Source organism: Balaenoptera borealis, assembly GCF_965194805.1.
Source record: "Balaenoptera borealis genome assembly, chromosome: 8".
In the NCBI taxonomy this organism is placed as follows: domain Eukaryota; kingdom Metazoa; phylum Chordata; class Mammalia; order Artiodactyla; family Balaenopteridae; genus Balaenoptera; species Balaenoptera borealis.
In genome coordinates this window covers 91,008,605-91,034,642 of record NC_138865.1, presented here as the reverse complement: position 1 = coordinate 91,034,642, position 26,038 = coordinate 91,008,605, and the positions used below count along the sequence as shown (strand labels likewise).

The window sequence follows — 26,038 nt, the reverse complement described above, 5'->3', positions numbered from 1 at the left end:
TGGAAGCTGTGTCAGGGGAGCTGAGTCATAGCCCAGCCCATGGCTGAGTGTAGCTCCTGGCCCCTACCTGACCAGGAAGGTTGGCCAGACCACCTGGAAGCTGCGTAGCCCAGCAGTGCTCAAGAAGGGTGTACAGTAGGCAGAGCCGATCATCCACAGAACAAAGCCAATAGCACTGTTCAGCCAGGGAACTTGGGGAGCAGGCCAGTTTGAATCAAGACCACAAACAAAGAGGCTCGCCACCTTTGGAACCAGTTTCCCCCACTCTTCCTGGGTAGGGAAAGTAATTCATAGCTCCAGCCATTGCTGAATACAACCTTCAGCCTGTCCAACCAGGGAAGCTCACCAGAGCACACGAGAAGCCTTGTAGCCCGTCCATCAGCCTTTCTTACAGTAGCACTTGAAGAGAGCACAGCCCGTGGCTCCCCGCCCCCACCCCAGAATAGAGCTGGTGGCTGTGTCTGGCTAGGGAATTCAGTGCACAGTCTTTTACCCAATTTGGGTCCCTGAACAATGAGCTATGCAGGCCCTGGGCCTGTCCTACTGTCCCACCAGAGCAAGGAAACTAAATCATACCCCTGCCTCCTGCTGAGTGTAGTGCCCAGTCCCGGCTGTCTAAGTAAGCCTGATCAGAGAGCCCTGGCAACTGCAGAGCCCATCCTGTAGCCTCACTTGAGCAGGGAACCAAACCAACAGTCCTGTCCAACTGTTTGCAGTCAGCAGTGGCAGCACCCTCCTCCTCCCACCCCCTGCTCCACAACCTCAGAGCTTGGGCAGTGGCCCTGCAGCAAAAGAGACAGCAAGCCCCACCTGCCCAAATACGTTACCAGCAGACACATCCAGAAACTCAAACTGAGCTGACTGTTGAAGAGTTCAGTTTGCTCTCTGCCAAAGCAAACCTGGAAGAGGAGCCTGCTTATTCAAATGCACAGATGCCAACATAAGGAATCAAGGATACAAAAAAATGAAAAAACACAACAGGTAAACATGACACCAAAGGAAACTTTAAAAAGCTCTGAAAACTGACCTTACACAAATGGAGAGCTGTGGATTGTCAGACAAAGAATTCAGAATTCTCTTAAACAAGTTTAGTTGTCTGTGTGATCTTATAGTTCACTAAACAAAATTAGGCAAACAATGCATGAACAAAATGAGAAAAAGTTCTAAGAAATAGAAACTATCAAAAAAAAAAAAAAAAGCCAAATCCTAGAGCTGAAAAATACAATGACTGAACTGAAGAAATCAATAGCTTCAAAGGCACACTTAACCCTGCAGAAGAAAGAATCAGTGACCTAGAAGACAGGACATTTGAAATTATCCAGTCAGAGAAGGCAAAAAGAAAAAAAGAAGTGAAAAAAGCGTATGGGACTTATGGGACACAATTAAAAGAAACAGTATCTGCATTATGGGAATTCCAGAAGGAGAAGAGAAAGGGACAGAAAGTATATTTAAAGCAATAATGGCTGCAAACTTCCCAAACCTGAGAAGAGAAATAGACATCCAAACCCATGAGGCTCAAAGGACCTCAAATAGGTTGAACCAGAGTAGCGCTACACTGAGACACATTATAATTATCAAAAGTCAGAGACAAAAATAATTTTGCAAACAGTAAGAAAAAAGAGAAGTTACATACAAGTGAACTCCCGTAAGACTATATAAACAGACTTCTTGTCAGGAACTTTTCAGGAAAGAATGGGATGACAGGTTCAAAACATTGAAAGAAAATGACTATCAACCAAGAATACTATACCTGACAAAGTTATCTTTCAGAAATTAAGGAGAGATAAATACTTTCCCAAACAAGAGTTGAGGGAGTTCATCACCACCACACCTGCCTTACAAAAAATGCTAAAGGGAGTAAAGTAAAAGGACATTAATCATCTTAAGGCAATGTAAAACTCACAGGTAATGGTAAACATATAGTCAAAGTTAGATTCTGTAATATGGTAATGGTGATGCATAATTAACATACAACTCTAGTTTAAAAGTAAAAAGTAGTAAATATAACCATAACTACAGTAAGCTTTATGGGATGTGCAATATAAGAAATATTTATGTAAACTGTAACATAAATAACCTAAAATGTGAAGAGGGAGAAGTATAATATTTAGCAGTGCTATTGAAGGTAAGTTAACAGTTTAAAATAGGGTGTTATTTTAAGACATTTTATGATATTTTAAGATACTTTATGTAAGCTTCATGGTAACCACAAGGGAAAAACCTGTACTAATTACACCAAAGAACATGATAAAGAAGTCAAAGCAGACTGATACCAAAAGGCATCAAAACACACAGAAAAGATAGCAGGATAAGAAATGAGGAACAAGGGATCAACAAAACAGCCAGAAGACAATTAACAAATTGCAATAGTAAGTCCTTACCTACCAATAATTACTTTAAACATAAATGGATTAATTCCTCCAATCAAGACAGAATGGCTGAATGGATTAAAAAAAAAAAAAACAAGATCCAATGATACATTATCTACAAGAGACTCATTTTAGCTTTAAACACCCACACAGTGAAGAAATGAGGATATTTCAAGCAAATGGTAGCCAAAAAACACTCCCAAAAACAAAGAAAGCAGGGGTAACTATAATTATATCAGACAAAACATACTTTAAAAATGTTATAAAGAAACAAAGAAGGTCATTACATAATGATAAAGGGTCAATCCATCCGGAAGATATAACAATTGTAAATATTTATGCACCCAACATCAGAGCACCTAAATATACAAAACTACCAGAGCTAACAGAAGAAATAAACAGCAATACAGTAATAGCTAGGGACTTTAATACCCTACACTCAACAATGGATAAATCACTCAAAGAGTCAAAGAGGAAACAGTGGATTTGAACACTATAGACCAAATGGACATAACAGACATATAGAGAATAGTTATCCAACAATCAGAAAAAACATTCTTCAAGTGCACATGGAACACTTTCTAGGATAAATCATGTGTTAGGCCACAAAACAAGTCTTAGCAAATTCAAGAAGACTGAAATCATACCAAATCTCTTCTCTGATCGTAATGGTATGAAATTAGAAATGAATAATAGGAGGGAAATTGGAAAACTCATAAATACATGGAAATTAAACACTCTCCTGAACAACCAATGGATCAAAGAAGAAACTGAAAGGGAAACTTGAAAGGTATCTTGAGACAAATTGCAAATACAAACGCTACATACCAAAACTTATGAGATGCAGCAAATGTAATTTTAAGAGGGAAGTTCATAGTAATAAATGCCTACATTAAGAAATAAGAAAGATCTCAAACAATCTAACTGTATGCCTTAAGGAACTAGAACAAGAACAAACTGAGCCCAGAGTTAGAAGGAAGGAAATAATAAAGATTAGAGCAGAAATAAATGACACAGAGAACAGGAAAACAATAGAAAAGATTTAAAAAGCTAAGTTGGTTCTTTGAAAAGGTAAACCAAATTGACAATTAGCTCTACAAACCAAGAAGGGGAAAAAAGGATTCAAAGCAACAAAATCATAAATGGAAAAGGAAACACTGCAACTGATACCACAGAAATACAAAGGATCATAAGAGGCTGCTGTAAACAACTATATACCAACAAACTAGACAACCTAAAAGAAATGGAGAAATTCTTAGAAACAACCAACCTACCATGACTGAATCAGGAAGAAATAAAAAATCTGTACAGACCAATAAAGAGTAAGAAGATTGAATTTGTAATCAAAAATCTCCTAATGAAGAAAAGTCCAGGACCAGATGGCTTCACTGATGAATTCTACTAAACATTTAAAGAATTCCAATCCTTCAAATTCTTCAAAACATTTGAAGAGGAGTGAACACTCCCAAACTCACTTCATGAGCCCACATTACCCTGACTCCAAAGCTAGAAAAAAATTCCACTACAAGAAAAGTATAGGCCAATATCCCTGATGAATACAGATGCAAAATTTCTCAATAAAATACTAGCAAACCAAATTCAGCAGCACATTAAAAGGGTCATTCCCCATGGTCAAGAAGGATTTATTCCTGGAATGCAAGGATGGTTCAACATATGCAGATAAATCGATGTGATACATCATATTAATAGAATGAAAGAAATCACATGATCATCTCAAAAGACACAGAAAAAGCATTTGACAAAATCCAACATCTGTTCATGATAAAAACCCTTAACAAATTCAGTATAGAAGAAACATACCTCAACATAATAAAAGTCATATATGACAAGCCCACAGCTAACATCATACTCAGTTGGGTAAGGTTGAAAGTGTTTCCTCTAAGATCAGGAATAAGGCAAGGGTGCCTACACTCACCACTCCTTTTCAACAAAATACTAGAAGTTCTAGCCAGAGCAATCAAGCAAGAAAGCAAAAAAGGAATCAGAATGGGAAACGAAGAATTAAAATTGTCTTCGGGGCTTCCCTGGTGGCGCAGTGGTTGAGAATCTGCCTGCCAATGCAGGGGACACGGGTTCGAGCCCTCGTCTGGGAAGATCCCACATGCCGTGGAGCAACTAGGCCCGTGAGCCACAACTACTGAGCCTGCGCGTCTGGAGCCTGTGCTCCGCAACAAGAGAGGCCGCGATAGTGAGAGGCCCGTGCATCGCGATGAAGAGTGGCCCCCGCTTGCCGCGGCTACAGAAAGCCCTCGCACAGAAATGAAGACCCAACACAGCCCAAAATAAATAAATTAATTAATTTTTAAAAAAAACTTAAAAAAAAATTGTCTTCATTTGTAGATGACATGATTTTATATATGGAAAATCCTAAAGACTTCACAAAACCGTTAGATCTAATCAACAACTTCAGTACAGGTGCAGCATACAAAATCAATACACAAAATCAGTAGTGTTTCTATACATTAAGAGTGATGTGAAAAATAAATTAAAAAAAGAATTCCATTTACAGTAGCATCAAAAACAATAAAATACTTAGGAATAAGTTTAACCAAGGAGGTGAAAAAATCTCTACCCTGAAAACTATAAGACATTGATGAAAGAAACTGAAGAAAATACAAATAAATGGAAGGGTATTCTGTGTTCATGGATTGGAAGAATTAATATTGTTAAAATATCCATGCTACCCAAAGCCATTTATAGATTCAATCCCTATCAAGATTCCAATGGCTTTAAAAAAAAAAAACAGAAGTAGAGGGACTTCCCTGGTGTTGCAGTGCTTAAGACTCCACGCTCCTAATGCAGAGAGCCCGGGTTTGATCCCTGATCAGGGAACTAGATCCCACATGCCGCAACTAAGAGTTCGCATTCCGCAACTAAAAGATACCGCATGCCGCAACTAAAGATCCCGCATGCTGCAACTAAATATCCTGCGTGCCGCAACCAAGACCTGGCACAGCCAAATAAATAAATAAATAAATAATAAATACGGGAAAAAAAACCAGAAGTAGAACAAACAATACCAAAATTTATATAGAAACACAAAAGACCTTGAATAGCCAAAGCAATCCTGAGAAAGAATAAAGCATCACACTTCCTGATTTCAAGCTACACTATAAAACTATAGTAATCAAAACAGTATAAATGGAATAAAAATAGACACATAGACCAACAGAACAGAATTTAGAGCCCAGAAATAAACCCATATATAAATAGTCAACTAATATTTGACAAGGGAGCCAAGAATACTCAATGGAGAAAAGACAGTCTCTTCAGTAAATGGTGCTGGGAAAATTAAATATTCACACGTGAAAGAATGAAACTAGAACCCTATTTTACACCACTTGCAGAAATTAACTCAAAGTGGATTAAAGACTTAAATAAAAGACCAGAAACCACAAAACTCCTTGAAGAAAACATAGGAAAAAGTTCCTTAACGTGGGTCTTTGCAGTGATTTCCTAGATACAACACTTAAAGCATAAGCAACAAAATAAAAAATAAGTGGGACTACATCAAACTAAAAAACTTCTGCACAGCAAAAGAAATGATCAACAGAATAAAAAGGCAACCTACGAATGGAAAAAAAATATTTGCAAACCATGTATAAGGTTAATATCCAAAGTATATAAAGAAGTTGTACAACTAGACAGCAAATAATAATAATAATAATCCAATGGGCAAAGAACCTGAATAGAAATTTTCCCAAGATATACAAATGGCCGACAGGTATATAAAAAGGTGTTCAACATCACTAATCGTCAAGGAAATATAAATCAAAATCACAGTGAGAGGGACTTCCCTGGTGGCACAGTGGTTAAGAATCTGCTTGCCAATGCAGGGGACACAGGTTTGATCCCTGGTCCGGGAAGATCCCACATGCTGTGGAGCAACTAAGCCCATGTGCCACAACTACTGAGCCTGCACTCTAGAGCCTGTGAGCCACAACTACTGAGCCCGTACACCACAGCTTCTGAAGCCCGTGTGCCTAGAGCCCGGGCTCCACAAGAGAAGCCACAGCACTGAGAAGCCCACGCACCACAACGAAGAGTAGCCCCTGCTTGCTGCAACTAGAGAAAGCCCACGCACAGCAATGAAGACCCAACGCAGCCAAAGATAAAAATAAATCTATAAAAAAAAAAAACCACAATGAGATATCACCTCACATCCGTTAGAACAGTTGTCATCAAAAAGACAAGAGAAAAGTGCTGGTGAGAATGTGGAGAAAACGGGACCCTCCTGCACTGTTAGTGAGAATGTAAATTGGTGCAGCCACTATGGAAAACAGTATGGAGGTTCCTAAAAAAATTAAAAATAGAACTACCATATGATCCAGCAATCCCACTACAGGGTATATATCTGAAGGAAGTGGAGACATCTGCACCCCTATGTTTATAATAGTATTATTTACAATAGCCAGGACATGGAAACAACCGAAGTGTCCATTGATGGATGAACAAATAAAGAAGTTGTGGAATATATATATATATACACACACACACACATTAGATTATTATATATATTATATATACACACAGTAGAATATTATTCAGCCTAAAATAAGAAGGAAATCCTGCCATTTGCAACAACATGGATAGACCTTGAGGGCATTATGCTAAGTGAAATAAGTCAGAGAAAGACAGCTACTGTATTATTTCACTTACACGTGAAATCTTCAAAAACAAAAACAAAAAACCAAACTCATAGAAAAAGAAATCAGATTTGTGGTTATTAGAGGAGGGGAATTGGATGAAAGTGATCAAAAGGTGCAAATTTCCAGTTATAAGACAAGTAAGTACCGGGGATGTAATGTACAACATGATGACTGTAGCTAACACTGCTTTATGGTATATATGAAAGCTGTTAAAGAGTAAATCTTAAAGAGTTCTCATCACAAGGAAGAAAACCTTTTTCTTTTTATCTGTGTGAGATGACGGATGTTAACTAAACTTATTGTGGTCATCATTTCACAATATATGTAAATCAAATCATTATGCTGTACACCTTAAACTTATACAGTGCCATATGTCAATTATATCACAGTAAAAATTGGGGGGAAAAGGCGAACAGCTAGAGCTAGGAGAGGCCAACATTCAAAATCAGTGCTGTCTGGTCCAACAGCCAAATACTGCTAAGGACTTGGTGGGGATGATCAGGGGTTTTTAAGAATAGTGGCAAATGTAAGGGCTGAATTTTACTAAGATCAATGTGTTGGAGGGCAGAGCCTGGGGCGGGAGGGAGGGGAGGGGCACCAGGATGATGGCTATATTTACCTCTAGTGCTTTTCTGATGGTGTTTATCCCATGTGCACTCCCAAACCTCTTATTGAGCACAGATGTTTCGGAGCCTCCTAAGGAAAGCTGCACCAGTGTTCATTATGCACAGCTGATTAACTACTCCTGGTGAGCCTACAGGGTGCTGCAGAGAGCAGCAGGCCCTGTGCCTGATCTTACAACACACCAACCGGGACACAACCTTCTTCCCAAATGCTCGAAGCTCCTTGCAGTGCTTGGTGCAGCCCCTCCCTCCTGCTCGAAAGGCTGATTTCAGTCGAACTACATAATTCTTCCTTTCTTTCCCTGGAGCGTGACAAACCATGGCACCCCTTTACTAGAACATGTACCACATTTCCAAAAAGCCAAGTGTAGAGAGAAGCGAGAGTTAACAGGACAATACCGCTCTGCAGTCAGTTCTTCCACACCCCCGCTCTGTGGGCAGAGGACTTGTCGGGAAGCCTGGGTGTTGGCTGAAGCTCTAACAGCTCCGGCTTTCGGGGGGCACAGCTGCCACCTCATCGACTCTGGGATGGAGACCGAGGCTGTGTCTCATGGTCCTAGTGGTCAGTCACAGCCTCTATTCTCCCCTTCTCAGGGAGAACGTGCACGCCTGGTTTGCTGAGAATCCGAGCACACCCAATCATCCCTTTCAGCCTGGGGCGCCAGGGCACTTGTTATGGTCTAGCCTAACCTTGTTTATTCACCTCAGAACATGCTGGAGAGGACCCGATGGGAAGTGCCTTACACAGCAACTCGTCTTCACCACAGCAACTTTCCAGCCCAGCCTAGCTTGTCCAGTATCCAGTTTCAACCTTTAAAATAGTCAAGTCTTGACTGGTAATAAAACTCAGACGCTTAGACAAAGCTTCACTTTCTCTGGGCCCCAGGTTCAATCTGCTCACCCCATCCTGTGCGTTTTCCAGTCAGCCTGCCTCCCTGCTGGCCCCGGGCACGTCTCCTATGACGGCGGCCTGCATTTATGGGAGGTCGTGTGCCAAGCCCCGCTCCCTACCCCAGCCCTCGGTGCCCCTGAGGTTTGCTGTCGGACACCACACGCTGTCCCCGGACAGCACTTAGGGCTCCTGTGCTTCAAATGGAAGACATATAGGGCCATAGCGGAATCAATAAAAGGGTTTTTACTGTCACCAGACACGGGACTTGCCACGGTGTGCAGCGTCCCAGAAGCCCTTTGGGAGTCGACGTCCCGGGACTCGGAATTGCACAGTGGTGCAGCCAGAGGGGGCCTGTGTAACTGCCTCCCCAGATGGTGCACAGACTGTGAGCCCACTGTTCTTGGGGGGAAGGGCTGAAGGCTCATTTGCTGCTATGGACACTTACTGACAGGACCTGTCAGCTGCTGACTCTTCAAAGGAGTCAAAGGACAGTATGATGGGGAGGCGCTGCAGCTGGGGAGCAGCTGTGGGGCCTGACGTGGCAAACCTCGCGGGCTTGTGTGCACCCCAGGTGGCGGCTGAAATACTTCACAAAAAGTTCCTCTGGGATGGTAGCCAGTGCACGTCCTGGCGGAACGCCCCAAGGAGGGGGAGCAGGGACCCTTCCCATCTGTGGCTTCAGAGGCCGACGGTCTCAGCTGCAGGCCAGCACTGGCACGCACTAGCTCTGTAGCCTGAGGGTGATGAACCCATCTGTGCTTCAGTTTCCTCATTCGTGGAATGGGGAGAACAGTGATCCCAGTATCCCTCACAGCATGACTGAGGGTTTAGATGAGTTAATACATGTAAAACTACTTAGAACAGTGTCTGGCCCAAGTGCCTGATGAATGCAACTACTAGTATTAATAACAGTGCTAACAACAACGTCCCCCATAACATTACCTTGATGCACGTGAGACCATCCAGGCAGCCTGTCCTCCAGCCTGTCCTGAGGTGCAGAGTGCGAGGTCGGCCTCCGCCTCCATTATTTTGACCACAGCAGACACTACCTTTACTGAGAATGTAAGGGAAAGGCCCCTGGACTCAAGTCAGACAGAACTTCGAGTGCTGGGTCTGACCATCAGGACAAGTCTTTTTTCCTGAGACCATTGCTTGTCTGAAAAACAGGGACGCTAATCCTTATCCTGACGGCTTCCTGGCATGGTTGGGAGAGCAAAGGGGTCAGGCATGAGACGACTTTGTAAAGAGCCACGAGCCTGAACAGACGTGGGGACGCACTATAGCGAAGGCCGTGCAGGTCGCCCGGCTCTGGGTTAGGAGACTTTGGCATGACAGTCCCTGAGGCCTCTCCCTGGGCCTCACAAGCCGCTCAACTCTCCCTCCGCCAACAGCAGGGTCTCTTCGGCCCTTTTATCTCCTGACAGGGGGCACACCTGTGCTCGCAGTGATCTGATGGAGACCACATGACCCCCACCTGCGGCCGATGGTCCGGCCCTCCTCCCCTGGGCGTGGTCATCACTGAAAGGCCTAATCTGGATGGAGGCCCTCGTGGGGCCTGCAGTGTGAAGGAGATCGTGAGACATGTGAAAACTTGCAGCAAAGCACTCTTCCAGTCCTCCCAGAATTACCCCCTGGTGGTGTTCACCTCAGTGTTTCAGTAAGCCTCCACCACCACTCCCAGCTCCTACCCCACATTCTGAGCTTGGTCGAGGCTCACACAGGTTTTTGTGATAAATTTCAGTCACTTAATCCACTGTATCTAATTCCTGGGTAGTAAAGAAGGAAAATAAAATATCTTACATGTGTAGCGTTTTAGAATTTACAAAGCACACGTTATCTCATTCTAGCAACCTGTCACATGAACTGGACGGGTGCGGCAATTGTTAAATCCCATTTTACAGAGGAGGCAACTGAGGGTCAGGGATGCTGAGTGATTTGCTCAAGGTCAGATAACCTCTTAGAGCTTCACCTGAAACTTAGGCTTCATGGTTTTTCATTTACACCAGGCTATCCTGGGTACTTTCCTATCTTTCTGGGTAAAAACACCTTCCAAATAGCTTACCCAATATAAATTACTAAGATCTACACATGTGTGACTCTCATGGGTAGGCTCAATAAAATTGGCCTTGTCATGCCAGCACATGGAAGAGCACAGGGGTATCACATCAGGGGGATCAGGACAGCCACAGAGCCAAAGATGCTGTGGCATCCCATCTTCCTACCTTCTCCAGGCCCGCTGGATGACCGCTGCTGCCTTGTTCTTTTTGCGAAACAGCTCTTTCCTGCTTCTTTCTCTCTGGATTATCTGCAGCCGCAGCTCTACGGGGAGAAGGTCAATATTCACACTCTGCCCAGAGAGGGGACCAGGTGCTGGATCAGTCTCCTTAGATAGCTGAGTGTCCTCCGACAGGGCGGATGTACCCAGCTTCCTGACTCCTGACCTCAACACCTCTGTGCTCGATGGCAAATCTGAGTAGGTCCCTCCTGCGAACTTGTCCTGCGTCACTGTGTTTCTCGGCGTCCGGTGGTGGAGAGGACTCTGCCCAGCACGGACGGCCTCCCCCTTGGCACTGCCAGGCCGGCTGGATCCAGCCGGGGAGCGCCTCCCTCCTCTGAGCTCCTGGCTGCGCCTTTTCTGGGAGGCACATTTGGCCTTGGGTGCTGCATCCTGCCGCCGGCTGGGCTTCCAGTGGCCGTCCTGCTGTGGAAGGCTTGCAGCTGCCCAGCTGGGGTCCTCTCCTTCCTCAGCAGGCCCAGACCCCCTGACACAGGAGGGCTGCTTCAAGGAGGCTTTCCCCTTGTCACACTGCTGCTCGCCAACTGTCTCACCTCTGGACTTCTCGACAGAGGAGGCTCCTGGACGCCTGTTTCCATCACTGCCTTCGCTGGGGCTGAAGTGGACACAGGCAGATCGGCCTTTAGAATGTTCTCTGGATGTTTCTTGGGGAGACAAGGAAGAAGGGGAAGAATCTTTATTGTCCAAAACTTGCATAGTAGGGCAGTTCTGCTCACTGTTCACAAAAAAAAAAAAAAAAAAAAAATTCAGACTTGTCCTCTAGTATCACCATGATAGTGCTGATTACGATTAGGAAAAAATTGTTTAACTTCTATTTCTAGCAACAGGAGGTTAGATAACCTGAAAGCCTTCCCCTACAAATACCTAGAAATGGGACTTCCCTGGTGGTCCAGTGGTTAAGACCCTGCGTTCCCAGTGCAGGGGGCCCGGGTTCGATCCGTGGTCAGGGAACTAGATCCCACATGCCGCAACTAAAAGATCCCACATGCCGCCACTAAGACCCGGTTCAGCCAAATAAATATTAAAAAGAAAAACCTATTCCCTGGTGGCAAAGTGGTTGAGAATCCACCTGCCAATGCAGGGGACACAGGTTCGATCCCTGGTCCAGGAAGATCCCACATGCCGCAGAGCAACTAAGCCCGTGTGCCACAACTACCGAGTCCGCACGCCTAGAACCCGTGCTCTGCAACGAGAGAAGCCACTGCAATGAGAAGCCTGAGCACTGCAAGGAAGAGTAGCCCCTGCTCGCCGCAACTAGAGAAAGCCCGCACGCAGCAAGGAAGACCCAATGCAGCCAAAAATAAAATAAAATTAAAAAAAAAAGATATTATAAAAAAATACCTAGAAATGCTTACTAAAATATTTATAATAAACATTACTTTAAAAGCACCATAATGCTTTCAAGAAAATAAAGGAAATTCCTGGGGGCCAAAAACAAAGGGAAAACTGAGAACTGAGTGATAAGCTTGTGAGCTGATCCAGCGACTGTCGGGCAAGTGGTAGCAGTGAAGTGGGGCAACGGCTGGTCTTATTAAATAACTGGTTGTTTTAACATCCAGATAAGAACAGAAAATGAGCCTTGCAGGCAGAAAGTTAACTGGAAACAGGACCCTGCATGAAGCCAGGACTCTTGAGGTGGTAGACCCCTGGGAAATGATGGTCCAGATAAAAAATCTTCCCAGCACTGGAAGATGACAAGGAAATTTGTCTCAGCTTAGGTTCGGGATGGGGTAAAGAGTCATCCATGAGAATTTGAAACCAAAGTGCTGTGCCTCACATGGGTTTGGTATTCATTCATTCTCAACCCATAGGAAAAATTAATATAAAAACTAGTCTCAGGATGGTGGTATTGCAGGGTGCCTCTCAGAAGCAAACACAATATTGCTTTAGGATGGCATGACCTCAACCCAGGCTGCACAGAGGGGACCTCCTGAAAATAACTTCACAATCCCAAATTACAAAATACACAAGGAAACAATCTACCATGAGGAATAGTTAATAGAGAAAATAGGAAGATTAGATCAACAAGAACTTTAGCTAATAGAACAGTGTGTATGCACACCCACATGCACTCATTAAACACATAAAAGAAATTAAGAATTTGAGAAAAGAATATATATATATATTTTAAATAACTAAATACAACATATAAAATAAAAATTTTAGTCTCAATGTAAAAAAGTGAAGGAACTTCTGCTTCCATAATGGCAGAATTGAAGCATACTCATCAAAAAGGACAATAGAAAAGTTAAACAAAATATTACAAACCACCTGTTTGAAGGCATCAAAGAGCTAACAAGGCAGAAAAAAAATATGGGGCCAAGATCCAAGAGAATCAGGCAACCAGGAGATGAGCAAGGCATTTGGGGCCACATATCCCTAGGGAAATGAGGCTCCTTGAGGTTTGGAGGACAAAACTTGGAGTCCAGATCCTTCCAAGAAGCATTGTTTTGGACTGGGACTCTGGAAGGCTATGTCTTAGGAAAAAAGGCCCACTGGTCGTGGATTGACCTTGCAGGGACTGAAGCCCAGCTCTGTATCATCTCAGTTCTGGAAACCGGATTAAGGTGACCTTGGATTGTTCTTGCTTCTGAATGCCTGAGAGAAGCCAATGTAAATCCTCCCTGGAGGAATTAATATCATGCTAGGCTTCTAGTTATTTCTCTGATTTTTTATATTCAGTGATCCAGTACTTAGTGAAAAATACACAGGGAGATGAGACAAGACAAAATTGAGAGAGGGAGGGAAGGAGAGAGAATAGACAATAAAACAGACACACATTATCTGGTTATCCAGATAATGTGTTTTCAGAAACAGACTTTAAAATAACTATTCTTAAGTGCAAAAGAGTATATAAATTATACTACTCTTCTTGTAAGAAATAAGAGGATATAAGAAAATATACTTGTACCTGGGACCTCCCTGGTGGCGCAGTGGTTAAGGCTCTGTGCTCCCAATGCAGAGGGCCTGGGTTCCATCCCTGGTCCAGGAACTAGATCCCACATGCATGCCACAACTAAGAAGCCCACATGCCACAACTAAGGAGCCCACCTGCTGCAACTAAGAACTGACTCAACCAAATTAAAAAAAAATCAAACAAACAAAAAAAACTGGTATGGTTTAAAAAAAAAGAAAGAAATGTATTTGTATCTGCTCATTTGTACAAAAGAAATATAGAAAGGATAATCTAGCAACTGAAGAGATTGGATCCCTATGGGGATGGAGTGGGAAAGGGATAGAAGGAAGAGGGAAATGGAAACTGAGTAGTAGGATGAGGAGGGAGCAGCACTTCTCTGAGTAAACCTTTCTGTAAGGCTCTGACTCTTACAACCACTATAATGTTTCACACACACCAAAACAAAACAAAATAAAAAACCAATTAATTAAAACAACAAGATACCACTACACATCTACTAGAATGGTGAAAATCAAAAACACTGACAACACCAAATGCTGATGTGGGTGACAAGCAACAGGAACTCTCATTCATTGCTGGTGGAATGCAAAATGGTGCAGCCACTTTGGAAGACTGTTTGGCAGTGTCTTATGAAACTGAGCATGTTCTTACCATACAATCCAGCAATCTTGCTCTTTGGTATTTCCCCAAATGAATTAAAACCTTATGTCCACCCAACATCCTGCATATGGATGTTTATAGTAGCTTTATTCCTAATTGCCCAAACTTGGAGCAACCAAGATGTCCTTCAGTACGTGAACAGATAAATAAATTGTGGTACATCCAGACAATGGAATTTTATCTTTTTTGGCTGCATCGTGTGGCATGTGGGATCTTAGTTCCCCCACGAAGGATCAAACCCCAGCCCCCTGCAGTGGAAGCACGGAGTCTTAACCACTGGACCACCAGGGAAGTCCCCAGACAATGCAATATTATTCAGCAATAAAAAGAAATAAACTAAAAGAAAATGAGCTAAAAGTGAAATGTGTACCAAAAAGATATAAGCTACCAAGCCATGTAGAATATCATTAAGTGAAATATTACTTTACTTGCATGAATATTACTACTACATATTATTAAGTGAAGGAGGCCACTCTGAAAAGGCCATATACTATATAATTCCAACTATATGACCTTCTGGAAAAAGGCAAAACTACGGAGATCCTAAATGGCTCAGTAGTTACCAGGGGTTTGGGGAAGAGAGAGACGTGTAGGCAGAGCGCAGCGGATTTTTAGGGCAGTGTGATGGTTAATTTTATGTGTCAACTTGACTAGTATAAGGGATGCCCATATAGCTGATAAAACATTATTTCTGGGTGTGTCTGTGAGGGTGTCTCCAGAAGAGATTAGCATTTGAATTGGTAGTCTGAGTAAAGAAGATCACCCTCACTAAGGCAGGTGGGCACTGTCCAGTCTGTTCAGGGCCTAAATAGAACAAAACCGTGGAGGAAGGGTGATTTCGTGCTCTTTGCTTGAGCTGGGACATCCATTTTCGCCTGCCCTTGGACACACGTGTTCCTGTTTATCAGGCTTTTAGACTTGGACCAGGATTTATACCCTTAGCCCCTCAATTTCCAAACCTTTGGACTCAGACTCATAGCATCTGCTCTCCTGTTCTTAAGCCTTTGGACTCACTGAATCACACCACCAACTTTCCTGGGTCTCCAGCTTACAGATGGCAGACTGTGGGTCTTCTCAGCCTCCATAATCAAGTGAGCAAATTTCTATACCAAATCTCCCGTTATGTCTGTCTGTCTGTCTGTCTGTCTGTCTGTCTGTCAGTCAGTCTGTCAGTCAGTCAGTCAGTCAGTCAGTCAGTCAGTCAGTCTGTCTGTCTGTCTGTCTGTCTATCTATCTATCTATCTATCTATCTATCTATCTATCTATCTATCTATCTATCTATCTATCTAACTGGTTCTGTTTCTCTGGAGACCCCTAATACGGGCAGTGAAACTATTCTGTATGACACAATGCAGGATACAAGTCATTATACATTTGTGAAAACCCACAGAATGTACAACACCAGGTGTGAATCCTGATGTAAATTGGACTTGGGTGATAATGACGTGTCAGTGTAGGTCATCAATTGTAGCAAACGTGCTACTCGGGTGTAGGTTGTTGATGTTGGGGAGCCTGTACATGTGTGGCAGTAGGAGTATATGGGGACTCTCTGTACTTTCTGCTCAGTTTTGCTGTGAACTTAAAACTGCTCTAAAAAGTAAACTCTATTAAAAAGAAGAGAAAAAAGAAAAATAATAAAGAGATGGCTAGATACCATTAGATACTAATAGCTAGTAATCATAAAGATAATGTGATTTAGGTATTAGTAGAGATAGATCAGTGAGAAAGAATAGAATGCTAAAAATATTCCCATATATGAAAATAAACAATAAAGATGGCATTTTGAATTTGTGGACCCAGGAGATGAGGTGCTCATAGGCCCTGGGTATGACCCCAGAGAGTGATGCTATACTCCTTCAGAAGCCATTATTCACAAGCCTACTGCCAGCGCTGCAGCTCCGGATTATTCCATGTTTATGGCTAGAACAACTGCTTATTCTCTAAAAAGAAATCATTCAATTCCAACCTCACTATATAACGAATTAAATTTGAGATAGTAAAAATTAGAAAACATATGTGTTTATTAGATCTTAAAGTGGGAAAAACCTTTTCTTGGCATAAAACCACAAAGAAAAAAATTTCAGAAGAAAAAAATGAAACAGAATTAAAAGATAAACAAAAAAAGTTCATTATACATGACAGAGAAAGGTTACTATCCTTATTATATAAAGAGCTTTTAGAAACATTAAGAAAATGAAAAACCAGTATAAAAATTGACAGCAGACACCAGTGAGTAATCCAGAAAATAGATACACAAAGCCAATAAAAATATGATAAAATTACATCTTACTAACTGGGATTTAGTAAAACCATTATTTGCCTAAGGGTTTGGAGAGAGTTTTTTGGTTTTTGCTTTTGAAAGGGTGAAACAAATGTCTGCAACCTTCCTGGAAAGAAATCTAGTAGAATGTTTTTTTTTGGTTTTTCGTTTTTAAATTTTCTTTTATCTATCTATTTATTTATTTATTTATTTGGCTGCTTTGCATCTTCGTTGCTGCGCATGGGTTTTCTCTAGTTGTGGCGACCAGGGGCTACTCTTCATTGCGGTGCGCGGGTTTCTCATTGCGGTGGCTTCTCTTGTTGTGGAGCATGGGCTTTAGGCGCGCGGGCTTCAGTAGTTGTGGCACGTGGGCTCAGTAGTTGTGGCTCGCAGGCTGTAGAGCGCAGGCTCAGCAGTTGCGGCGCATGGGCTTAGTTGCTCCGCGGCATGTGGGATCTTCCTGGACCAGGGCTCGAACCTGTGTCCCCTGCATTGGCAGGCAGATTCTTAACAACTGCGCCACCAGGGAAGTCCCTGGCAGCATGTTTAAAGAGCCATAAAAATTAGAGGTATATACAAAAATTTATATGAAAGGCTGTTTAGTTTATATGTCCAACACAGGCATGATTAAACAAAGCATGCTGTATTCATAATCTGATATAATACTAAGCAGCTACTAACATTCTTGTTGAAAACAAAGCAATTATGTAAGAACATCTCAAAACAGGATGCCCTGTTTCTGAATTTTCTGAATTAAAAAAAAATTAAATTAAATTAAATTTAATTTCTGAATTAAAAAAAAGTTCTAGTAGAAAGGTTTGTATAGTTGTTTAAGATTAAGGAGGATTTTAATTTTTTCTTCTTTGTTCTTTTCTCTGATTTTAATTTTTTGGTAATGTACATTAAGTAATTTTATAATTATGAGAAAATGTCATTTTCTGTTTAAATAAAAAGCACCCAACTACCAAAAAAAAAAAATGAACAGCAATTAGAATCAGCTAGGATATGGGAAAGAACCCAAAATGGAATAAAAACAATAACAAATAAACCTAACACTATTACAGAATTAGATCAGGTAACCACACTAAAAAGGTGGAGAAGAAGGGAACTCACCCGAGTAACTTTGTAAAATCATATTTTAGCTGAGTACTGTAAGACTAAGGACAAAAAGAAATGTATGTAAATACTAAGCTCTAGTTAGTAAATTTATTTCTCAAAGGGGTATGGGTTGGCAATTCTGAATCTACTTTACGTGTATACTAGGATTGAACAAATAAGCATATATATCATAGATAATGGGAGCCAGGTCTTTTACTGTTGGAGAAAAAAAAATTCAAATAAAAAGATAAAAGCTAGAATAAACCCTGTGGTGTTGAATGGAATTGGAGATAACAGTTTGAAATCAGTGTGTGTGTGTGTGTGTGTATGTGTGTGTAATACACATATACACTGATAGGTGCACAAATAGATATAAATATTTCTCAGTTCTCTCTGCTGAAAGGGCTTAGGAGCAATGACAGTCCAAGAGTAGTATACACACCTAGCACTCAGATCTTGGATTCCAATACCACCTCCAACAAAAGGAACCAGGTTCCTTGGAGAAGTGGTTGATTCCAGGGCTTTGGGTAGGGGAGTAATATGATGAGATTTCATACTGAAGGGACTGATATGCTCACAGAGAGGAAAATGGATTAGGGGAGTCAGAGTAGATAAGTAAGACCAGTTAGGAGGCTACTGCAACAGTCCAAGTTAGAGATGAAGGTAAGCAAATGTTAGGTAGACTATGTGGTGGTGGTGGATGAGATACAAAGAATGATTCGAAAGCTATTTAGGAAGTAAAGGTGACGAGACCCGGCGACAGACTGGATTTTGAGTGGGAAAGGAAAAGAAGATAATGATCAGATTTTTACTCCTGGGATGGACATACAGATGGATAAGTATTGGATATTAACCAATATCAGGAGTAGTTCTGCATGAAATCATGATGATCAGTTCTGTCCTGGACAGGTTGAGTTTGAGATGCCTTTGGGACACCTAAATGAGGACATAGTAAATAGCTGAATATACATAATTGGAGTAAGGAAAAGAAGTCAAGGAGTCTCTGGTACCTAGATGGTAATAGAGTTTGCTGCCTTAGCCACTGCACATGTGCCAAATGTAAGGGCCCCCTGATACTCCCACCAATCATACCCACTAGCCCTGGCAGCCCATATGGTGAGAATAAGAAAACATCAGGGATGGCCTTTAAAACAGTGAGTTTCTCCTCCACTAGACTCTCCTGAAAAACCACACTGACTCAAAGACAGCTTTATTCCACCACCTCCCACAAGCAGTCTGCTGCCAAGTCATTGCAATTCTACCTCTCAAGTCCATGCGCTTCTCATCACCCTGCTGCTACTGTGCCTTAGTATAGGCCCTACGTGGCCCTCCAAATCCATCCTCCACCCAGTCATAGTGGTCTTTCTTTTTTTTTAAATAAATTTATTTATTTTATTTATTTTTATTTTTGGCTGCATTGGGTCTTCATTGCTGCACGCAGACTCTCTCCAGTTGCGGCGAGCGGGGGCCGCTCTTCGTTGTGGTGTGTGGGCTTCTCATTGTGGAGCACGGGCTCTAGGCTCCTGGGCTCAGTAGTTGTGGCTCACGGGCTCTAGAGTGCATGCTCAGTAGTTGTAGCACACGGGCTTACTTGCTCCGCGGCATGTGGGATCTTCCCAGACTAGGACTCGAACCCGTGTCCCCTGCATTGCCAGGCGGATTCTTAACCACTGTGCCACCAGGGAAGCCCCACAGCGGTCTTTCTAAGTAGTGTCTCCTTCCTCTCTTTCCTCCCCCCTTTGAAATAGTAATGAGGTTAATTATAGTAACAGCTCATACTTATAGAGTACTTTAGGCACTGTGTTTAAATCTTTACATGGGTTATCTCATTAACGGTCGCAATTTTCTAAAACAGGCATTATTATCTCTCTCTCTCTTTTTTTTTTACAAATAAAGAAAAGGAGGCTTGGAGAGGCTACGTAACCTGCTCAAGATTGTATAGCTAGTAAGTGGTAGGGTCTAAAGCTTACACACTTAGCCATTATGCTCTACACACATTGTAAACAACAAAAAGGGAAGAATAAGGAAGAAGAAAGCAATCACCTGTTAAGAGACCTTAGGCAAGGCCCTCTCTCAGAGCCTCAGGGTGCTGACTTGTTTTGAGGAGGCTGAACTAGATGCTCTCTAACAACCCTCAGGCTCTAATTTATGAAATAGGATAATGGAGAAGGGGGTCAACGTTTCCCATCTCTGGCTTCCTGCTAGGATGCCCATGCTACTATACTGCCTGGTCACTGATCAGCTGAGGCAGCTGTGACCCTTCTTTATGTGGCCAAACATAATGTGGCTTGGGGTGTCCTTTGCCCAATTATGTTGGGTTTCCTGGGAACACTATACTGGAGAAGCCCTAGTCAATGTCCAGTCTTGATTCTTAGAAGTTTCTCCCTATTTTCCTTTGTACTCTGGCCTCTTGGGCAGGTCAGCAAGGGCAAAGGCTGCCCCTGAAACTGGAGCTCCCTCTCCTTACACCTGAGTCAGGCTCACGGGCCTCTCTTCCTCCAACTCTCCCCAAAGTCTGGATGCTGGGCTTCTCTGAGCCTGTTTGCATATCTGAATCTGGCTTTTCCCAGAGGTCCCTTATTCAGGACACCACTTCCTGCCCTCAAACGAATGAGGAGCTCTCCTGCCTCTCAACTGTTCTAGAACAGTAATTTTCAAAAATTTTTGACAATAACCCATACCAAGAAATATATCTTAAATTGTGGCCCATATACTCATATGCATGTATACAAGCACACACACACATGCACACACACACCCCTATGTACACAGACATATAACTGCAACAGAACTTATTACCTTTATAATGTGCAGTGAACTTTGATAGGTTCTATTGCAGTCTGTTTCATGAAAATTATCCTAGTCCAATCCACTGAATTCATTTCATGAGCCCTACATGGCTTGAAAATCATTATAAAACCATGCACTAGTTCACCTTTAAACCAATAGTGAGGAGAGGAAGTCTAACTATCAGTAGTATCAGTAAATTAAGGACAAAGGATTGGTTATGAAAAAACCAATCTTCATGGACTTCTCAGGATGTGAGGTAACTACCTGAATGTGACCAGGTCCACAGTAGATGTGACTAGCTTTGCAGCATAACTGTCTCAAGGTATTTTATAGTAAGGTGAATACAAGCCACAATTACCCAGTGTAGTTGTAAGTAGTCTGAAATAACTGTGCTCCCCCTTCTCTCTGCTCTGTAGAGCACTGGATTGGGGGAAAACCACTGTCCATTTGAAGTTGCAGGAATTAAGTATAATTCTTGAGGTACAGAGTAAACCCAAAACCAATCAAACTTTCAACAGGTGCTTTCTAAGAGAGGAGTCAGGTCAAGAAATATTTACCTATGTAACCAATACTGTGCTCACTGCTATAAGAAAATGCTGATGGTATGGTCCTTAGTCTTATTTATAATTCAGTATGGCTGGCACATAGTATGAGCTCAAAAACATATCTGTTGAATAAATGCATGCATAAGTTGATTTGGTGAACTAAGTAGAAGCAAAGCTTCGCCATAAAAATGGGACTCTGTTACAGAAAACGTGTTTACCCAATGAATACTTTTTGTGTCATGTTTAACAATCTCCAAATCTCAAGCACTTAGCTAGTATACATTCAACAAATGTTTATTATATCTCTTATGTGCCAGACACCCTGCTGGGATAAAGAAGTAAGAGACATATGGCTCCTTCTGAGAGATTGTTTAAAGGTCAAAGATTCTTCCTACCCTAGGATCCACTAACCTTTGAAATGTGATTTTTCAGTATGTCTACGTCTCCACTCTCTTGAGCCGGGCTGGCCTTGTGAATTGCTCTGATCAACAGAATGTGGTATAAGTGATGTGACAGTTCTGGAGCCCAGGGCCTCAAGAGGACCTGTAGCTTCCACCTTCTCTCCCTCAGAGCACTGCCCTGAGAAAAACATGCAAGGAAGATGGTCTAATTTGCTGGATGATGAAAGGTCATACAGAAGAGAACTGAGACACCTTGGCCAAGAGCCAGCACCAATTACCAGACATGTGAAGGGAGCCATTTGGACTTTCTAGCCTGGCCAAACTTCTAGCAGCCACATGAGTAAGTCCAGCTGATCCAGTAGAGGAGCTGCCTAACCAACCCATAGAACTGTGAAAAATATTAAACCATTGTTTTAAGCCACTTAGTTTGGGGGGTGGTGTGTTATGCAGCTAGAGAGAATCAACACAGAAACTGATACCTAAAAAAGAGACATGCTGGCCTAACAAAAAACCAGAGCATTGACTTTGGAGCTGGCTGGTGAGCAGAAGCTAGAAAGGCAATGAAGAAACTATTAGTGAAGGCTGGAGGAGCAGAGAAGAAATTGCTATTGGAGTCTGGAGAAAAGTGAACTGTGTAATTCAGTGGCAGGATAATTGGCAAAATTGTCATCTGCAGTAACTTGGAAGATAGAAAATATACCTAATGAACTTGTAGATACGGCTTAGGAGCTTTCTAGGTAGAATGTTGAAGAAACTATCAACTGGCTTTTTTTAGCTGCATATGATAAGGTACGGGGAGAAAGAAATAAAGAACTACTCAGCTTGCAAGCAGAATTTAGAGTAAATATAGAGCACAGAGTGTGCTGGGTTAGAAAACTGTTTTAAATTTTCATTTTTTCTTGCCAACAAAAGAGTCTCATATAGTAAGATATGACCTAGAGATAAAGATCAAATCAAGAGTATGGCTGTGCAACCCTTTATTAAGACCTCAAAAATATTAAAGATGGTACATTGTAGGGCTCTCAGCTAGACAAAAGAACTTCTAAGAATCTCAAGGGCATTTTTCCACAGCAGCCTGAGCCACCCAAAGTAGAGAGAGGCCTATTTGAAAAATAATTATGGATGTGGTTTTGGAACATGGAGTGAACCCAGTCAGATTCATAGAAGACCCATGAAGTTTTTGAGATAATTGTATCACTGAGAGTGCCACCAGCTTGAACTACTGAGGCGGTCCCAAACGAAAAGGAACCTCTGAGGCCCCAATTTCCTATATGCAGGAAACAGGGTAAGAAGTCTACTCAGCTGCAAACATGGGCTATGTCTCAAGGAAAAGGAAGACTTCTCAGAGAGCAGAGCCAAGAACCCAGGTGGCAGAGCCCAGAGCCAAGGAGAACAATGGAATAGAAAACACACATAGGAGTAAAACCAGACCCTAATCAAGGCACATTTCATACCTCAGAGTAGGGGCCCTGCTAATGTATAACCAGCTGGCTTTCAGAATTGCTATGGACTAGTGAGTGCTATGTACCTCCTATTTCTCTCCTTTTGGAACAGGAATGTCTCCTGTGGTTATTCTGTTCCTGTCTCACCACTGCTTGCTGGATGTGTGTGTGTGGTTGATGTGTGTTTTGTCTATTGGTCTTTTTTTTTTTTTTTTTTTAAGATTTTTAGAAATTTCATATTATGTCTGAAACATTTATATTAACATATTTCCATACATATTTCCATACAAATACAAATATAAGATTTTTAGAAATTTCATGTAATGTCAGAAACATTTATATTAACATATTTCCATACAAATATGTATGTGTGTGGTTGATGTGTGTTTTGTCTATTGGTCTTTGAATCAGAAAGATTCACACCTGGGGAACCTCAACAACATCTGGACACGACACTAGTCTCAAGATCCCAGACTTCAACCTTGATGTGATAATTGGCATGAGATTTGGGGGTCCTAAGATAAGGGTGAGAATATTTTGCATGTGGGAGAAATGTGAATAATCTGTGACCAGAAGGAACTGTGATAGATTGTTTAGTAGCCCCAAATGACTCCCATCCTAGTACGCATAAAGATGGAATCTATTTCTCCATATTATTTAGTCTGGGATGGTCATATAACTTGGCTTTGATCAACAGAATGTAGCGTGCACATTCTAGAGCCTATTCCTCAAGAGGTCCTATAGCTTTTTCCTGTGCTTTCTTAGAATGATGTCCTGAGACCACTGTGTAAGAAAGCCAGTTTAGCCTATGGGAGGATGAAAGGCCATGTAAAACAGAGTCAAGGAATCCCAGCTGATAACCAGCATCAACTGCCAGACATTCAAGTCAGTCCATCTTAGACCATCCAATTCAACTGACCTTGAACTGAATGTAGCCACATGAGTGAGAGCAGGTGAAGCTTGCAGAGGAACTGCCCAACCAACCCACAAAATCATAAGAAATAATAAACTGTTATTGTAAGCCATTTAGTTTTAGTGTAGTTTGTTACACAGCAGTAGATAACTGAAGCGACCCTGATTTTACAGATCTTATAGTCTAGTGGAAAAAATAGACAAGTAAGCCAGTAATAACAGCGAAAGGTGATGATCCTCATAATAAGGAAGTACAGGAGAGCTACGGGAGCATATAGCAGGAAAACAAAGCCTTGTTTAGTGGGAAGGCATGGCTGTACAGAGGAAGGAGCATTCACTCTGAGAGCTGAAAAATAAAAGGTACTTTTTGTCCATATAGATAAAAGGATCGTTATATGCAAAGGTCCCAAGCTAAGAAAGAACTTGAGGAAATACAACAGGGCTGTCACATCATGAGAGTCTGGTTAATGAAGGGAAGAAAAGAGAAACAGAGGAAATAAAGAGCAAATAAATAATAAAATGGCCGACTTAAGTGCTGACATAATTACCTTAAATGTAAATGGTCTAAATGCGTGAATCAAAAGAGCCCACAGTCCATAGGTTAGCACTGAATAACAAGGCAATACACCTACCATTTGGTTTTCTGGGATCTGTTCTCTGCAAGTCTGGGGAGAGATGCTGCTCCTTCTGGGGGGCTCTGCTTGGAGACCCTCTGCCTGGAGACCGTCTACAGGCTTTCCGCTCAGGGCCCTGGGCCTTGTCGCTGCAGGGAGGCTGTTTGCTGGGCGCCCAGCTCTGCCTGCGGGGCTCAGCCTGGGTGCTGGGCAGACAGGGAGGAGCTTGGGGTCTGCAGGAATCTGGGCTCAGCCTTCCCTTCTGCTGTTCTGCCTCTCTTCGCCTATTTTCTTCTTCTCGCTTCCTGGGAGCAAAGCCAAAGGGGAAGAGGAAAAAATTAAGAGCGTTCGTTACCTGTTCAAGTGTTCCTGAGTGAGAATTGAACTTTAAAAGGAGCTACCACAACACAGGGGGGATTTGGAAATTCAGAATTTTCACAATTTCACAATTTCCTGTCTTTTATCCAGGTCTTATAGCTCAAAGGATGATGGAGGCAGAAAGAATCGTATTGATCAACCTGTGCCCAGTTGAGACACACATGATATGGAACTTTTTGGTGAGACATAAGAGGATCCCAAAGTGTGTGTGCCCCAAGTGTGTGTGATCCCTGGAACTACCTGTGACTACACCCCTTTTCTCCTATTCCAGAAAGCACATCAGAATGCAACTGAGAATGATAGTCAGAGGGATAACCCTTAATCTTCTCTATTTCTTAAAAAGACCACTGGTAAACCTTAATGATTACAAGAAAAAATTACAAAGCACCTCACAAGTGATTATAACACACCTGTGAGGTGTGTTATAATCTCGTAACACTGCCATCGAGAGCTCTTAGCTTATGGGTCAAACCCACTCAACTTGCAGATGAGGCCCAGAAGGTACAGTGATTTTCAAGAAGTCATACACAAGTAGCTGGTGGCTAAGCTGGAAGCTTTGGGTAGCAACAGAATAGAGAGGGGAGGCCAGGACTAGAAATGAGTGGCCAGATGAGACAGATGGGCTGAGGGAGCGCAGGTCCAGAAAGGGGCCAGGTGCTTAAGGATGAAGTGGCTGAGTTAAGGACAGGATTTGTTTGACTGATGTCATTAGTTTGTAGGGATATCCAAGGGAAAAAAAAGAGGATGAAAACGAACATTTTCTGCACCTCTCCTGTGCTGGGCACTGATGATACAGTGATGAGGACCACAGAGTTCGGCCCTCCCTTGAAGAACCTTCTACCCAGAGCGGAACAGCTAGGACAACAAAGGCTTAACATATGATGGGAGAAATGTTATAATAATGTGCTTGCACAGAGGAAGTAGTGATTAATTTTGTGGAGGAACCTGGAAGAAGGTCCCAACTGTTGATTCTCAAAGATGTGTAGGAGTTTGCCAGGCAGGTAGGTGGGAATGAGGAAGTTAGTCTGAGGGAGCAGTCTGGGCAAAGGAGAGAGTATGGAAAAACTGGGTCTGTTTTGCTTCTTCTGACCTTTAAATAATGCTTGCTATAAACAGCAGGCACCCAATACATATTTGCTGCTCAGGAAGAGAATTTGGTTGCCATTTAAGG

At 42.2% G+C, this 26,038-nt stretch overlaps 1 protein-coding gene across 7 annotated transcripts in view; it reads right to left on the bottom strand.

Annotated features, from left to right (window-relative positions):
- INVS (inversin) overlaps window positions 1-26,038 on the bottom strand; it is a 158,296-nt gene that overhangs the window by 12,729 nt on the left and 119,529 nt on the right. For 5 of the 7 annotated variants that reach the window (XM_082403825.1, XM_082403822.1, XM_082403823.1 and 2 more), the window contains 2 exons: window positions 24,508-24,794; window positions 10,777-11,494 (listed from right to left, as the gene is read on the bottom strand). In XM_082403825.1, coding sequence (XP_082259951.1) covers window positions 10,777-11,494; window positions 24,508-24,794 — 1,005 coding nt within the window. The remainder of the gene's footprint in view (window positions 1-10,776; window positions 11,495-24,507; window positions 24,795-26,038) is intronic. The other 2 variants (XM_082403827.1, XM_082403828.1) reach the window with 1 other exon arrangement.